Source organism: Epargyreus clarus, unplaced genomic scaffold (assembly GCF_041222505.1).
Source record: "Epargyreus clarus isolate Ecla_fem2 unplaced genomic scaffold, WU_Ecla_fem_2.2 ptg000004l, whole genome shotgun sequence".
Taxonomy (NCBI): domain Eukaryota; kingdom Metazoa; phylum Arthropoda; class Insecta; order Lepidoptera; family Hesperiidae; genus Epargyreus; species Epargyreus clarus.
The window spans coordinates 9,147,780-9,166,189 of NW_027332212.1; the positions used below are offsets into that span (position 1 = coordinate 9,147,780).

General features: G+C 34.2%; 1 protein-coding gene across 1 annotated transcript in view; it reads right to left on the bottom strand.

Moving 5' to 3' along the window:
- Positions 1-12,743: 12,743 nt before the first annotated feature.
- LOC140757134 (uncharacterized) overlaps positions 12,744-18,410 on the bottom strand; it is a 28,394-nt gene continuing 22,727 nt past the window's right edge. Inside the window, exons 3-4 of the mRNA XM_073092670.1 lie at positions 14,460-15,571; positions 12,744-12,884 (exon numbers count right to left, since the gene is read on the bottom strand). Of these exons, the coding sequence (XP_072948771.1) occupies positions 12,744-12,884; positions 14,460-15,571 (1,253 nt within the window). The remainder of the gene's footprint in view (positions 12,885-14,459; positions 15,572-18,410) is intronic.

An 18,410-nucleotide genomic window follows, 5' to 3' on the forward strand; every position in this document is an offset into this window, starting at 1 on the left:
AGAAGCAGCAGTGTCTAGATTCGGGCAGAATCTCTGTACATAGAGTTGGTAACAGATATAAATGGTCGGCATTACCCATCAGGTCGACTGAATGCTCATTTGTTACTTCATTTGTCAAATGTTTTGAAGGTGGTAGAACCCTTTGTGGTTCGACTCGGCGGCACCACTGCCACACCTATTTCTGCCTAATAACAGCAGTGTTAGACGCTGCTGTGTTCCGTTTTGAAGGGTGTGGTAAGGGAGACATACTTTTCCGAGGCGTTCCAGCTTAGTCCTAAGGGTTAGCGGCACGTCTGTGGCCGACCTCAGGTAGAAATATCTAATCCTATCTGGGGTTGATTACAGATGTCCATGGGCGGTAGCAGTCACTTACCGTCAGGTGGACTTCATGCTCGTCTGCTACTCCTATATTATAAAAAAAAATCTGTAATAAAATACCTCTCAGTGCACTGAGATTGTTAGAACATAAAATCCTTTAAAGGACGCTTAAAGGATTTTATGTTCCTTAAGTGGGAATTAGAGAATGTTTCCGTAATCGATTGCTATTACTGGAATGCCTGGATGCGTGCATGGCCGCAACTTGTCAGCTTAACTACTCGATCGCAGATTATAAATCTAATTATCTTTATTGGCAAAGACACAATAAGCTTATCTCTGTCATTAGTTTGTTCTCCACTTAAATAAATAATGCTATTTTAAACATATCATACTTGTATTTAACATACTCCTAATGCATCACATTACTTACAGCTAATATTTTTTTTGACAATTACATTCACGTTTATTATTGATATATGTATATAGATCATAATCATTATCATCATATACTTAGATCCGTAAAAATAAGCTGAAAACAATTATTGATTAGTGTAAATAATGTAGGTGTTTATATTAAGTTTGCATCTTCTTTATATTTTAAAAAAATATCTGATATCCCTGGATTTTGCGTTTTGCATATAATTCTGTGAGAAAAAATGTCTACCACGGCATTCAACATAGAGGGTATATCAATAAGTAACTGATAACTCCTCTCAGAATTAGTAACGTAAATTCTATATTTCTTCCATTGTCAGTTTCGTCTAAAGTCCGGTTCAATATTTTCTGATATTATGCCATCCAGAGAAAATAATGTTTCGGTATAATGAAGTTCAAACATATATAGCTACTTGTATTCTGTTTACCTTAGAGGCTTAGACACTTCCAGTAATTTATATTCGCGGAAACCACAGATAGAACCATAGATTTAGTTTATTTGTACAGAAAGCGGCGCGGTAATAACTCTAGCTATAGAATCGGTAGTTATTTATCGCTATTCTGACTTTACGTCGATTGCTGTCGACGGATGATTTATGGAAGTCTGTTTCCCTGAGGCGTTGGGTTAGAGCAATGCGCAATATATCTTTTATCGCACGCTTAAATCTAGGCATAGGACGACCGTGGCTCCTATTGAATAATATCTAAAACGAAATCGTTATGTAGTACAGAGAATTATTTTAATAAGCAAGTGCACCGGAGTACATATTAAATTGTTTGAATAAGTTACCTGTATTTATTTTAAGTTCATTTTAAGAAATTAAACGAAATACTTGGTTTAGATTTGTTTTGAAAGTGACAACTATTTTGTATCTTTTTCATATTTAATGCGAGAAAATAAAACGAGAAAGAAAACCGCTAGGTAAGTTCGTAAATTAAGAAACACAAAAAAAAATTCTTAATGTTGCAAATTATAGTTGTCATTTCTATAAGTTTCTTTCCAGGTCCTTTAACACATAAATCTTGTTTTAAGTGTCATTTTATATGCGTCGCGAGAATGCTATAAACCAGGACTTAGGAATAGGAAACATATTTCATAACATTATTACTATATAAATTCCCGACACAAGGAAATGGGAATATTATTCAAACATAATCCACGAAACAAATCACATAGATAGATCAGTGTAGATGGTTACCTAATCAAGAATAATAATCTAATATTATATTTTTATACTAGATGCCAGTGCTAATACTTCTTGTGTTTAAATAAAATTAGATCGTGTTTTGGTAAATTTCGGTACCTAAGCTATTAAATTGTTGACAGAAACTATTCAGGGCATGGTCTTGTGAGATGGGCATATCGCAAACAATATCCATCAAGCGTGATTGATTTTGCAACTTTTCTATTTTGAGTTCAGAGTAATTCAATTAATTTTATCATTGATAATCTGATTATCTGAGCTGAAGCTGGCACTGGCTCGTAGCTACTCCTTCCTACAATTATCTATAAATGACTTCATACAGACTCTGCTGAACGCAGGTGTCCTGCCACTTCTGAAGACAATCGTCACCTTATATGTAAATCAGCCAGGATCCACAGTCTTCCACTAACACAAGAACTGCTTCACCTTAGAAATAGGTTGGTCATTGGTATTTCTTTAGGCGAACTTCACTGGTCCCTTTTAAACTAAGACAGACGCTAAAAAGGAAATATATATTATAGGTAAATCTACTCTATTTCAATTTATGGAGATACTAAGCAGGAAACATGTAACAAAGACAACGTGGGCGAAGTCGCGGACTAAAGCTGGTTTATAATTAATTTTATGGTTGCACGAATGCAGCATGGCGCCTTCCAAGTATTATGCTAATGCACAAAATTGTCAGTAATAAATGCATGGGCGTTGCATATTAGAGACACCTCACACCAGGAAATGTTGAACGCGCATAAAAATGTAATAGGTACCTATTTATGCAACAGAATTAATACAACTGATGATTATTAAGTTTAATTAATTAATATTAATTAATTGTATTGTACACTAAACATAATTGATGAGAGGTCGCGTTCCGATCCGGTAGTAGTTTAAGAAAAATATTGTAACTGACAATTTGTAAGAGCGGTCGTTGACCTATACAAAATAAAATACATTTCATTTCATTTGATAAGTTTAGGTATAACTGACAAAGTTAACCATTTTGATAAATGACATTCGTAAGTGATAAAAAACGTCAATTCGAGCAGGGTAAGTGTATGAAATAAAGTGTGTAAGTTTTTTTAAAAGGTATTTAATTTATACTTGTTCATCAATAAAGTCGATAAACTCGAACTCTTGTAGTTTAAGAAGTAATACATACCTAAAAGTTCCGGCGCAGTGTAACAAATATAAATCAATTATAGCTATATCAATTACGAATAGTAATTATCACAACATAAATGTGATTTTAATTTTCTGATTCATCATCATCATCATCAACCCATGACTGTCCCACTGGGCACGAGTCTCCTCTCAGAATGAGAAGGATTAGGCCATAGTCCACCGCGCTGGCCAAGTGCGTATTAGTAGACTTCACATACCTTTGAGATTTTTTTTATAAATCTCACAGGTATGCAGGTTTCCTCATGATGTTTTCCGTCACCGTTTAGCAAGTGATAATTAATTTCTAATACGCACGTAACTACGAAAAATCAGAGGCGCGTGCGTGGGATTTGAACCTCGGACCCCTCGATTGAGAGGCCGAGTTTCTTAACCACTAGGCTATGACTGCTATTCTATATTTCTGATTACTATTAAAAAAAGAATTAAAAAAATGCATTTGAGTTTTAGTGTATGGCGCGCCTTAATGCCAGTTAGCCGCTGACGGGTGTTGTCCGACATCGGACGGTAAGTGGACTGATGTCTGATATTATCAATGCACAATGACCTAATTGGACATTTTATTAGGGTTCCGTAGGCATAAATATTAATACGCGTGTAAGATGTTATACTTTGGCGTATTGAATAAAAAAAATAATATGTGTTAAAATGAAGTTCTAGTAAGCTGGCAATTTACTAGTCTAGTATGATTTTTTATCAGTTTGTGTTGCAAATAACACTTTCATTATTTCTCCTAAACACCCCAAAAGAAGTATAACTTCAAAAAAAAGAAAAACTTTAAAGTGAACCTTAATTTTTAGTCAAATTTGTTTCTTTCGTTTCTTTTTGTTTATGCTCTATTGTAAAAATGGTACTACAAATGTGAAATTAATGAACGAAGTGAACCAAATTCTATTACCTGTAAACTCATTATTCCTGAATTATTTATTATTTATTATTATTTTATATGATAAAGGATTTACTTACAACTCCATTATTTATTTTCTCTGACAATCCATTCCATGACGCCTTATTTTCTGAACAAAATAATAACCTTCTTTCTTTTATATAGTTTTCCGCTAGATTGCAATTCACCAGCAATTAAATATACTCTTATTAACTTACATAATTAAAAAAATATTGTAACAAAAATATACTCTTTCATACATCTAATTTAAACTAAATAAAATATTTATTCTTTGCATATTAGTTAGATCCTTACTAATATTATTAATCCGAAAGTAACTCTGTCTGTCTGTCTGTCTGTCTGGTTGTCTTTTCTTTACGCCTAAACCACTGAACCAATTTCAATGAAAATTTGTACAAAGATAGTCTAAATCCCGAGAAAGGACATAGGATAGTTTTGAAATCGGAAATAGCACGGGAACTAGGGATGGCGATCTAAGATCGATTAATCGGAGAATCGATCTTTTGGACCAAAAAGTCGATTATTTTAATCGATTTTGAATCGTAAACTGTGCATTTGATCAAGTGATGATCTTTAGGAAGGTTTCAGAGTTGGTACGACAATTTTTGCCAGATGGCGCCACTGTCATACCAAAGAAGGTACAAGAATTTTCAGTTTTATGTATGTTAGTATGTCATATTATTTTCTTTTAAACGCGGGCGAAGCCGCGGCCAAAAACTAGTACATAATAAAGATAAGAATTATTATGTGTACTACGCAACCAATAGTGCGCTACTCATACTCAAACTTAATCATTTTTTATAATTTATGAGATTTTTTTCGATTGATTTTCAATACTATCTTGCGGTCTTCAAGATCATGATGAGGAATCATAAATAAAACCCCTTGGCACTGTGTATGATGTTACTTTCAACATAATTTTAAGGCTCTCAATACAATTTATCTGAGTAAATTAGATTACTACTGCGAGTGTATAGAAGTTTCTAATTGATACAATCAGGACAAATTGACCTGCGGCTTTTTCTGCGCGAGGATAATGTAACAATACAATGTTAACTATTTAAATTGTAAAGTTACGTATTAAGGACTTAAAAATCCTCAGACCTATTAAATTTACAGCAGATAATCGCACTAATTAAACACAATTGGACTTATAAACTGCGACTGTCCCGTCGAAGAAGGCCTAAATAAACAACCACTCGAACATAATATAACGATTTCGATTCAATTACTGTTTTATCATACATCAACAATTGTAACAAGTGCTTAATTTTCGCGGCGCTTCAATAAAATACTGAGTATGTATAGGGTTCGTATTACTGAAGTATCGTGTTACTTATGCTGTATAAGAAAACTTAAAATACCTTTTTACATGCAATTGCATTTCTCAAAAATATTTTGAAACCATTTTTGTTCGACTCTTTTTTAGTAAATACGCAACTAGTTAAAGCTTTAAAATTTGATTAATTATTTATAACCTGGATTAACAACGCTTGAGTTTAGAAAGTTACATACTCTTAGACACGGTCGCGAGTGGCTGGAATAAAATATTTAGATTTATAGGGAAAAATCGAAACCATTTATGATACTAATAATTTTTATAATAAATTTTATGATAAAAAAATTTTAAAATAAGTTACAATTAAGTTCTCCTTTACTTAGTACTAATTGCCACTTTATAATTGAAAAATGTAGATATGTAAAAAACTCTTTTTTCTCTGTTGCGCATGTAGAGGCATTTCTTCGAGAACCTATTCATTTCTTTCATACGAAGATATTTAATAATTACAAAATTTATATTCCACGTATTTCCGTATGACATATCCAAATTGTTTCTCGTTTTACGCGTCTCAAATTTCAGGTTCATTCCACATCGGCACGGTTGATGAATGCCCAGGCGCAGGGAACATCGGTATCAGGGTATCGCATCGGAACGTACGCACAATGTCCAATAAACTAGCCGATATTATCTGACGCTGTAAATGAATCAGTGCCTTCGGTTGCGTTTCCAAACTTAACACCGCGAGTTGTTAATTTATGATCTCCACGATACCTCTTCTTGTATACAGCAAATGCCCTATTTATTGCACATTTTCTTCACAGGGAGGCTGTTAAATTTCAAGTAGGAAAAGTTTACTTACTAAGTCCTTGTGAATGATTTTTGTAACCAAATTTTTAAATTTTGTTATGTTTTCGACGTGTAAGTATAGTAGAATTGTGAAAAGTGTGTTTGTGTGTGTTGGGGGGTAAAAATATCTGTTACAGTGTACAAATAGTGTCTTTGTGCGGCCCATAAGAAAGCGTGTGGAGATATGAGTGTCTACAGCTTATTTAAACTATGTCGGATCCAATATCTAAACTGTCAGCTAATGTTAAAGACAGACACAATGCATACATTTTATGTGCCCCGACATGCTTGTGACCGCCGGATAATGTGAAATGTGACACGTGATGTGTAATGTGGAAATGCTCTTAGGGTCTCCTTATATGTATCAACATGCAATCGGTTTGAGCTAGTGAGACTAAGTTTAGTGTGCAACCCCTTGTATGTTTCACTGGACATGGGTTTCTCCTTACAACTGAGCAAGGCCTGGAGAGTACTTTACAACTCTGTTCTGTACAGATCCGACCCGTCCAACCCGTGTAATTTTTTTCACAGCGCCCATAAGGCCGTCGAGGAGTAGCTACATTGGTTACCTGTGATAATATTCAGAGTCGATGGTTTGACGTGCTTTTCATAGCACAGAAACATCCATCCAACTTTTAACCGCGTCCACCGATCCTAAATTTTGTAGATCGGTTGAGAACCGCGATGCGTGCTTTTTCTAAAACTCAGTCGCTTTCTAAAACGCAAACGTCAATTGCATTAACTCAACGGCATACGGAAGATATAAAGAAGAATCGACATTGCTAATGTTATTTACATTCCAAACACACATTTACCGTGTACGTCGTAGATATAAGGATTTTCTGACCAGCTAAAGTAGATTCTACGTTGATAAGTGTCGAGATACCTTCAGCGGTTGTGACTCACGGCTTGCGAGTACCATTTCACGACCCATACATGATACTTAAAGGTTGATTATTGCGCTTTTTAGTAAAATCCCTGTTCTGAGCTTCGTAAACACGGCAATAATTGTTGGTATATTAGCGATTTGTTGGCAAAACGACGCCAATATAATCGAAGCCGCATAAAAAGTAATTTTTCGAGTAGATAAAAGACTTCTATCGAGTGCGGTGTAAGTTGTGGTCGTGTGTGTGGTTGTGGATAGATAGAAACAGTTTAGTACACTTGATCTGGTTTTAAGACAAGTTTGATCTTTAACGTTTTACCATCACTTGCGTAGTTCAAAATCTTAAAATTAATATTTATGAAATATCAAATGCTTCTAAATTTTGCAAAAAAATACTCAATAACACTAAAGCCCGTTAATAATAAACAATATTTATAATCTTTATATGTATATCTTTACTGGACATTTCGATCTTTGTTTGGCAAAAACTTGGATCGATTTGTTGATGGATAAAGGGCGAATCTTCGACGGTAACTCATTTAGATTTTGTCTATTTATAAATAGATTCCTAGGCTATTAGGTACAGTAACACGTCTAGTATTTTGCTCAATCGACCTAATAACAAGTGGAATCGTTTCAGCAATTTGCTTTCGTTGATTATCATCGCTATTGGATGTAGGAAATGAACGTTCAGACAATTTTCCCACACGTCATTATAATAACATTAACGATTTATTTCGCTACACACGATTGCACAGATAAATTGAGTTTGCATCTACAGCCATCCCGTTCCTTAAACGGTACTTGTATAAAATCATTGTATTTTGTAACATCTTCTATATTTTCTTGTTTTTGGGGTTAACATTTTGGAAGGTTATAGAATCAGTAGCTATGGTCGACAGTCGACATATAACCCATTACTGGTTTATTGTTGGGCACGGGTCACCTCTCAGATTGAAATGTTTTAGTCCAGAGTCCACCGCGTAGGCCAAGCGCGACTTTGAAGAATCAGAGGTTCGTGTCTGGGGTTTAATTCTTGTCCACCGATCGAGAGGCCAAGATTTAACCATTAGGCTATATTTTTATCGTCTTTAACATCATCATCTTCAACCCATTACTGTCCCACTGCTGGACACGGGTCTCCTCTCAGAATGAGAAGGTTAAGGCCATAGTCCACCGCGCTGGCCAAGTGCGAAATTGGTAGACTTCACATACCTTTGAGATTTCTTTTTATATACATCTCTCAGGTATGCAGGTTTCCTCATGATATTTTCCTTCGCCGTTGAAGCAAGTGATAATTAATTTCTAATATGCACATAATTTTTCTGTCTGGGACTTGAACCTCGGACCCCTCGATCAAGAGGCCGAGTTTCTTAACCACTAGGCTATCACTACTTTCAACATATAAATCTAAATAAGTAATTTAAGTCCGTTCGTCCGTCTACTGTAATTACACTATATCTAAATGTACTGGTCCTACGGGATTCCTCAAATTGCAGGGTATGATGGGCATCTTGGAAATCGAATATTATGGCACTTCTTTGTAAAAAAATAATACTACCTAAAAAGAAGATACCTATAATTTGTATTGAGGTCTGCCCACTGCTTCAATACAAAAAACAAAATACTTATAATGTCTGTTCATTCTCTCCAATTCAAGTTCTGTTATACGTGATGACAGAAAATGTGTTTGTAAATGTCTGCGTTGTACTCAATTATAAGAAAATTGCGTAATTCCGACAATAATATGTGCACAATGTAGTATTAAGCTTAATAAAGCTTATTTCTGAAACCGGTTAAAATTTGTTCCGACGATTCAGTCATATTATTAATCTAATTTATTTCATTTGACATTAATATTAAAGACTGAACTGGCTCGGCAGATGTTCGTCATTTCCCTTTATGTTGTAAGATTTCTTTATTTTTGCATCTAAATAATATGCTGCAATATGCAAAATGTATCTTCAAAATAATATCGATACTGAAATATTTTCTATTTAAGTATATTTATTCTATCGTAAGGATTAATATATCTATATATGCTGACATAGCGTCTAGCTTAGCCTTTAATATGCTTCAAATATTTATATTATAGGCTACAGAATATTATTTCTAGAATTATAAGAATCCGTTTTATTGTTTAACAGTTTATTGATTATTAACAAACCGACAATTATTCCCGCTTCGTAATATTAGCATATATCTATAGATTTACACACCAGCTATACATTTATAATTAAGTTTACGCTTCAAATAAGTAAGAATAGGTGCTATCGTGAGAATTCAAAAGTATTTCAATACAAAAAGACATCAAGTCGTATAGAAATCCTTAAGAGCACACTATGTACGCACTATTTAGAATAATGAGCTCCCGTGGCGCCCTTTCAGTCACGTTTAAGGTATTATTTGCAAACGGCATACTCTAGCAGTTGCTGCACATTTATTTGTTGTCTATATTTATTTTTTATACACTCTAAAGTTATTAAGATAAGATCTATAATAAGCCTTTGATTTTTTTATAAAATAATTGAGGTCTGCGCATTAAACAGGATAAGTAAAAGTTGTTCAAATCAAAACAAGTTCAATAATACTAAATGCAGATGTGAATAAGTACGGTACTGTAAAGTAAATTAAAAAGAAAAATCTAATTATTTTTAAAACAAACAAAAACTGCTTCCAAGATGCACAATTTAGACGAATCTAATGACTCTTTATATGTTTATCAAGCCATTTGGTTTGTAGCGCGTGCCGAAGAATAGGACATATATACGCTTCTTATACTTCGCCGCCTTGAAATTGAATGAAGCCACAAACGGCTTATTAGTAAGTTCTTTTTTTGAATTCTTGGCAAATAAAATCATTTTTAGAGAAAATTTACGAATGAATAACTAATACTGCGTAATTTACATCATAAATAAATAATTATTTCAAATATTTTAGGGACATTTTAGCACGGAGACGTGGCAAAACTATTTCAATTCTCAAAACTGGGTACATTTTCTTGTTAGGAGTGAGTAATCTTTATTAATACGCTTACGCTTTAAAAAAATACGTGCCGCAGTCGGGTAAAAGAGATGTATGCATAAGCTATATAAACACATAGAACATAAAGATTCAATTCGAAATAATCTGAAGATTTCACTTCACCATCGATCATTGTGCTCATTGATGAATGCGACGTCCGTTTATTTTCAATTTATTTTCGCCTCAGAGAATCCCACGCACGCACCTACAGATTATAAAGATTACTTTGTAAATCTTGTGATAATAAGTATATGTATTTATTATCTATTATTTTCAAATAACATTATTCTTCTCAACTTTTTTCTTATGAAAATAATTAGCATTTAATAACTTACAATTATTCACACTCAAACCAAGCACGTGTCACAAGTCACAAGCAAAGCTACGTAGCTTATTAAGCAATAAACCTACGTAGGTTTATTTCGTACTATTCTCACAACATTTTATTGTCAGAAGTTTTTAAGATAAGTATTGCGTTTGTGCACTGATTATTTAAAATGGTCTTCTTATTAAGGCCGTTGCCTTTTATTAAAAACTGCCAGTTCAAAAGCTAGGTTAAAATAATTAAGGAAATGCTCACGAAGAAAATATATCTCTGACAATCTCAATTAAAAGTTACGAACTATAGACGCTTCAATGAGGAGCGCAAAATGATCTAATTTATCAAAGCCAGTCAGTCCGTTATCGTCCACTAAAGGATCATTGTTCCTTTTATTTGTCGATCATTTAGCTCATTGGCGAAGGCGACGTGCTTTCATTTTAGATTTGTTTTATTTTTACTTCCATGAATACCGTGCACGTGCCACCGAGATAATTCTATAAACGTTTCAAGGAACTTACCTTTATCTTTATATGGACATCCTTTATGCAGCTCACATTGCAATTTCGTATTCATAAATTATACAGTACATTAGTATGCAATTTCTATTTTTGTTTCGTCAGAGATGGATGACATGACGATTTTTCTTTTGTGGGACGCACAATATATCAAGAATTGCTTATTGTTTTGCAAGTGCGACGCTATTTATTACGTGTTGCTGTACATTATCTTGCTTTTAATGCTTATCTGTATTGTTTATGTGTTAAAAATGTTTTAACAGAGACAAGTCTCATGTAGGATGTAACTCAGTTGTAGATATATCGTTAGTGGGATAAGTTTGGTATTTAACGCCATTGTACGTACCTACTGTAACATTATCTTTACACACAATCGCTTTTAGAAACGAAAGTGGCACGTGGAAGCGACCTTATAAGGTGCGTGTGGCATTTAAAGAAAGGGTACTTGGACACGGTTGGCAATATATATCCCGCGCAGAATGCAGGTTATGCAACACTAAGAGCCTATTTCGTTAGTGAAGTATGGACGCTATCTAAGGAAACCCTTACCATTCTGGAAGCTATGAAAAACATTTTGTGAGATGATTTCAATTTACAGAACAGATAATTGAGCAATTGTAAATTTATGAGGAAAATGCATAATGATTACTCTATAAACATAATTTTAATTATGCATACCTATAAGTATTGAGTTCTTTAAAAAAATAATTTTGAAATATGTTATGCACTTCACTATCCGCGCATTAGTGTAAAGTTACAATTTAAATTACATATTCGTAAAATACATAAGTAGATAAGGGAAAAAATTACTATAGCTACAGTCGAACTCGGTGCTTTCGGCAAAGTAGATAGTAGAAGAGTTAATGTAACTGAGCCTGAGTCGTGAGTTTGAATTAACTATCCTATTCTAATTAAACTACCTGATTCTCATTTACAGTTTACTGAGCGAATCCAGTTCTAGAGTTTAATACCTATAAAATGTAGGAAACTGCATGGAATCTTCGGTTCAATTTTATGATCACTGAAGGAAGTTTAGAACAGAAATACAATTAAATGATGCAATAAAAACTAGAATTATTATAAGAAGGTAAACGGATTTTATGGTCTTTGATATAGTTAAAGTTTATACTGGAATCCATGTAAGTATTAGTGTGCAATTTAATTAAAAACATACTTGTAGTTCCACAGAGGCAGTATCAATATAGAGTTAAAACATTGGCTCTGACTTAACGTAAGCTCCTTCGAATGTTCTAGGAGAGAATCTCAGTCAGCCAGGTTACAAGTTCTTCTTGGCAAGATGTCATTTACGATGAAAGGTACCTACATAGTAGGACTAGTATGATTTAGCCGAGGAGGTAGTCCTCCATTTCTATGTTGTGATTTGGAGCCCGTCGACTAACATATGAGGCGATCATTCTTAGGAATGGTAACGCATCCGCGATAACAGAACCTCTGTTCTGTATGGAGCTGGTAACAGATGTCCATTAGGGTCATAATCACTATCAGGTGTAATGCACGCTCGTTAGCGAATTCAATTTTATCACTACCATGCGAAGTTAACCAACAAAACTAAACTATGGGCTATGTTGATACCTCGGATATTGATAGACTTTAGCATTATTATTTAAGATCTAACCAGTATTGTGTTGCTTAGCCTTGACGTTGTACTATTCGCAACTGTAGTTACTAAACTATAATAGACTATGTTAATATGACAGATGTTGATAGATTTAGGCACTATTATTAAAGATCTATCAGTATTATGTTGCTTAGTCTTGACATTGTTTCACAACTGTGTGCAATAAGGGTAAAATAAAACGAGCTATTTTATGCCATATTTATTCCGGAGCACATCGCCCGAGCGAGAGCGCTCGCGAGCCGCCTGCGCAGGCGCAGCGCGGAGCGGTCGATCCGAGCGCGCTTGCCGTACGCCGCGCACTCCAGCACCATCGTCGTGTTGCACGACTCCTGTAAGACACGACACTTGTTAGGTTAACAGTTAGCCGTGACAGCAGGAACGGGATTCTAATTGCTTGATAAGTTTGCTAACTCACTCTGCTTGCATCTAATGCTAAATGTAAGCTGGATTAACGTTGGAAAAATTTCATGTTGATCACAGATTAGTGTGACCTATAGTTTAAATATTTTTCTCATTAAAATCTAGTGGCTCCCTAGTAACGGCGTCGCTACTGCACACACTTCTGATTTATCGTTATAAATATAATTTTTATTATCATTATCATTATCAGAAATTTGTGCAGTAGCGACGGCGTTTTAGGTCCGATAATAGTCCTACATTTTTTTTTAAATTTAGTAGGGATATGTGAAGCATTTTTTTATCGCTACATGACTTCATCGTCATGCTGGGCACGAGTTTACTCTCAGAATGAGAAGGATTTATCAGATATACGGGGTTCTTAATGATGTTTTACAATAAAGAGACAGTGAACAATTGTTGGCTTTATTTCGATGCGGACGTCGGATACGTCGTCCAAATTAACAATGTGCAGGACAGATATAATAATTACATGCTAATTCTCAGAAACAGAAAGTCGGTTACTAACCTGTGTCGTATCTATAACGTGAGTAAACTTGCATGAGATATTAGCTTTAAGAAATTATGAGGTAACCATTTCTTCGATTTGTTTATGACATTCAAAAATTTGAGTAGAAATAAAGACTAAGTTACATTTAGAAAAATATTACGATTACAATAAGTATAAATTAGGATTAAATTGTTCTAGACACCTAAAAAACAAACTTTGATCAACTTGTAAAGTTCGTAATGTAAATAGTTTCAGGATTGATCCCCGGACAAACTTACATCTAAATTATGAGTTTAAGTATCCTTCTGTTCTAGGTGTATTTGTTCTCACATGTGGTCTAAACATCATAATATACAGACACACATGAGTGTAGAAAAAGTGATTAGTAAGTATATTTGAAATTCAATGTATATTAGATTTTAAATGCATTTATCAGTCACATGCACTAAATAAGGTATTATGTCAACTAGAAGCTGTGTTAGATATTTGCGGTTAACGAATTGTGGTTCGCTGGCAGGTTGAGAACTTCACCACAAAACAAACTCGTAATCTTAACACTGTTATTTAGATAAACGTTCGGAAACGTGCGCTGAATTGTGCAGCGAAATAATTGTTCGTTGCTCCTTACACGACAATTATGATAATTACTTCTATGTAATGTGCTTGAATAATGAGTTTGTGGTGGAAGGGTCACTTAATATTCCACTCTGTAAAAATAAAAGTTTTAAAATTAAGATCCACTCCGTGTTATATTTTTTACGTAGGAAGGTACTATGTTTACAGAACATGCGCAATTTAAAGAGATTAACAATTTATGTAGATATGGCCATTTTTCTGTCTTTTTGCTAAAAACAAATAGGGACTCAGTAATTATGGGAGCTATGTCTATCTTTTGTATTTTTTATTCCAATGAAGTACTTACTAATACTTGTCTTTTTCATTTTAGACCTATCTGCAACATTATTAATGATTACAATCGTATAGATAAGATTTTTACCTTGTAATGATTAAGTTGTACTTCTTTGTATGGCGCTGACCATCCGGCGAAACCGGCAGTTCCAAGGCTGGCCAGAGGATAGTGGTTAAATGCAGTCAGTACTCTTTTGGTGTGCATTAAACTTTTACTATAATAGCCCACGGGACTGACCATCGCTGAGCTCACTATATGACGTGCTAATTTGGGAATTGGCAATTCTCTTTTACATTTCATCTTTTCTTTCCCTTCATTATCAAGCTCTTGGAAGCTTTCTTCATTAACACTATTCGTATCATCTATTAATTCTATTTCTTCTATGCCTATTTCTTCATTCCCTGATATCCGAACGTCGTCTCGTTTTACATAAATTTTACTATTATTTACATTAACATTTCTAGGCTTATATTTATGTATATCTTGCATAAAATCAAAGAAGAATACGTTTTGGACCAAAATAGCCGAGTATCGCTTAGGATCCCAACCTTGACGTGTCAAACGTTTTAAGAGCCCCGATAATGAGTATGCTACTTTGGGCAAAATTATTTCATCTACATCTAATGGAGCTACAAATTCAGATTCTCTTATATTTCTATATAAACAGTCGTTATAAGTTATTATATGATCTCTGCGACGTTGCCACAGAGATCTGTTGTGCTTATGTTTAATAGGAACTTGAAATAATCTAACGAGGCCTTGCTGTTGATAATATAACAATACGTCTTTCATTGTACTAGTTAATGTATCTACATATATATCTATTATTTCAACGCCGAGTATTTTGTTGGTTTCGATCCACTCGATCAAACTCTGTGAGATGTCCTTATCGAACATCATGTCCTTTACGCAAACAGTAAAAGTGCGCTTCTGGTAATTTTGAGCAGGCTGTACTATGAAAGCGTTCGTGGGATCGTCACACGGTTCTGTAACTACTGATACAATAGAAGGGCCATCTAAGGGTTCCGTTAAGGGACACGACAGTAGCATAGGCGTATCGACTTCGGAAGATGTCATGTCCCACTCGTGCCACCAAATTTCGAGCGGTTTTGCGGCGACCACCTCAACTGAGTCTTCATCTCCGATGCTAACTGATCGCGTTTGACAGAACAGGGGCTCCTCAGCTGATATATTTCGACCTGTAACAATACTTAACGTTAATCAATTTATATGTAAAGAGAGAAAGATTTTGCTTAGGGGATTAGATAAAGACAAATATGTTCAAATTATTAAAAAAATGTGAACGTACTGTATTAATTGAACTTAGGTCTTGTGTTGCCATTTGTAACCTTAATTTCTAACGCCTGTTTATAATCAATCTGTTAAATGTTTCGCCGCCCATGATCGAAAAACACTATCTGCCTACGTGAATATTCACCAATTTTAATGTTAAGTAGGCGAAAACTCGATACAATTATTTAAAGACAGGCGTTATTAGGAATAGAAGAAACTGATACCTACACCATGGTTTTGTTTAAGAAGAAATTTCAATTTCCCCAATTTCAAGACCCAAATAAAGGCACAGGCAAACTCACATACATACTGTTACAAAAGTATACATGCTATTTTTGTGTTATACAAATAATTAAGATACATTTTTAAACATTCTGACAAGTGTTATCAGTTATCACAGATCTTATTTTTGAACTTATATCTGTGCAAAATTTTGGTCGTGACGATAAATTTTGATTACAATCTTGAGGGTTTTTAAGTTTTTACCGTAATTGTAAGACGACGAGAAACATTGTTTAAACTTTAAATATTAGCTCTATAATGAATTTTAAAGAGATAAATACGTGACATCGTATAAAAATATAAAGGTCACAAAAGTGTAGAAAAACTGTATTGGCATTATATCTAAATACGGTTTAAGAATGAAAAAAACTGAGCCCGACAATATCGTTTTGCATTGAGTTCAATCCAAAACAATTGTTTTCATGCAATAAAATTAATTAGCTCTAGTACCAGACAATTTAATCGTAATCTGCGTGTTATCTTGGAGCAGGCGTAAAAACGTTTTGTAGTTTATCTGTGCTATGGATCCAGTAAGTCACACGGGGGCTCATTAAAATATCCGATCTTGCTAAACGCTGTACAAACTCTCAATAAAGTACTTTTAAATTTTATCAAAGGGGAGACGGGAGCGAAACAAAAGTGTGCAACAAAAGTGTCGGTGGAAAGTGGCCGGCGCGGCGACACTGCGCGATAAGCCCACACTCATTTGTCACCAGGGCCGAGCGTACGCGTCGTGTAAATTCCTTCCCGGCTGAGATAAACGCCCCTCCAATATTGTAGTGACGGCCGGGATTAAAACAGCACGCTTCCAAGCTTTTTCCCTTTTTACCAGAGACGTTTCATTTACGCGCGCTACGTTCGAATTTACTATTGCGATTCATTTTTTGTTTGTTTATTTTTATGTAATAGAGGTAGCAAACGAGCATGTAGTTATATTAATATGATTAAGTTTCCTTGTTCATCGAATGCAATAAGTTGTATTGAAAGGTAAAGAAGCTTCTTCAAAACAGCGTCAGATTTAAAAGTTTTGTAATTTTTCTCTCAATAAATATCCCTATTTTCTATCATAATTTTATTCAATTTATCTTTAAATTTATCCATTTATTCTCAGTTATTCTCTAGAATATCTTCTTGACATATCTTCTAGACTACTTTCTACATTTATAAAGAAATTATTTTGTAAAATTGATGGAATTATCAAAGCTGGAAAAATCGTATTTTTTTCGATAAGAGTGGATCTCACCCTGTCTTGGTTTCACGTTTAAGGTGTGCAATAATTATTAAGAAACCTGAAACGGGTAATCATGCGTCAGTAAGATAAAACTAGTTAAAACTAGGAAGCATTCCCAGTTCGGACGAGGCAATTGCGAACCGTTGTAATGACAGTCCCTAGGAACCGCTGCACGATCCATCCGACGGATTACTGTTATGCAATCGAGAAAATTAATGCTAAAGTGCCCATGATATTGCAGTTCGCGGAAAACTATATAACATTGTGATTACTTTGCTTTTAGCGCGATTTTTATACGTTTTAGAGTTAATATTAAAGGATATTTGATCAAGTGCGAGTCGAATTCCCACACAGAGGCTTCTATTCGAAAAATTCCCCTTTTTCCTATTCGTTGTGATTGTTATCACGTTAGTCATAAAAATGTTCGCATTTTGAAAATGTTAAATGTCTACAAAACGCCAATATCGATTGCTTGTATGGGGTCCCACTTTTATTTTTAACCTATTTTATTTTTAGTATTTATTGTTTCACAAACGTTCAAATATCTATTATGGTTCAAGAGATAGAAACCCTATGATATGATACAAGTAAAAATGTTCATGTAACATTTCTTCAATATTTAATTTAAACATTCTGTTTAAAACGATTGAGGATTTAGAAAAAAGTAGATATTGGTATATAAACAGGTATATTCAGTCTGCACATTGATAGAGTAAACGCACATGGGCTATGAATAGTTATTAAAATTGGTTTTATAGTCGTCGGAGCTCAAAAAAGAAAAGATTATGATACGATCAGGAATCAAACCTGTGGTAGTCCGTGAAATCATGATTAGCGCCGGAGGTCCATACCCAGATTACTTTTTCTTTTACGATATCAAAAATTTCAATAAATGATTTTACATTATTATTAAATGTTAAAATTATATTAACAAGCAGTATTAGGTACAGTCCTTAGTCGTTAAGCGTTAATATTTTTCACCTTTAAATTTATGACATAATGAAAAACAGGATGTTTTGTCATTATAAAAACAGAATGTTTTTCATTATAAAAACAGGATGTTTTTCATTATAAAAACAGGATGTTTTTCATTATGTGATAAATTGTTGGATAACAAAGTTAGAACATGCATAACCACCTCACCCTATTTAAACGTTGCATTTCTAGTAAAAGAATGCTTTAAACGAAAATATTTCAAACAAAGAAATCGAATCGCGAATAACTTTATTCGA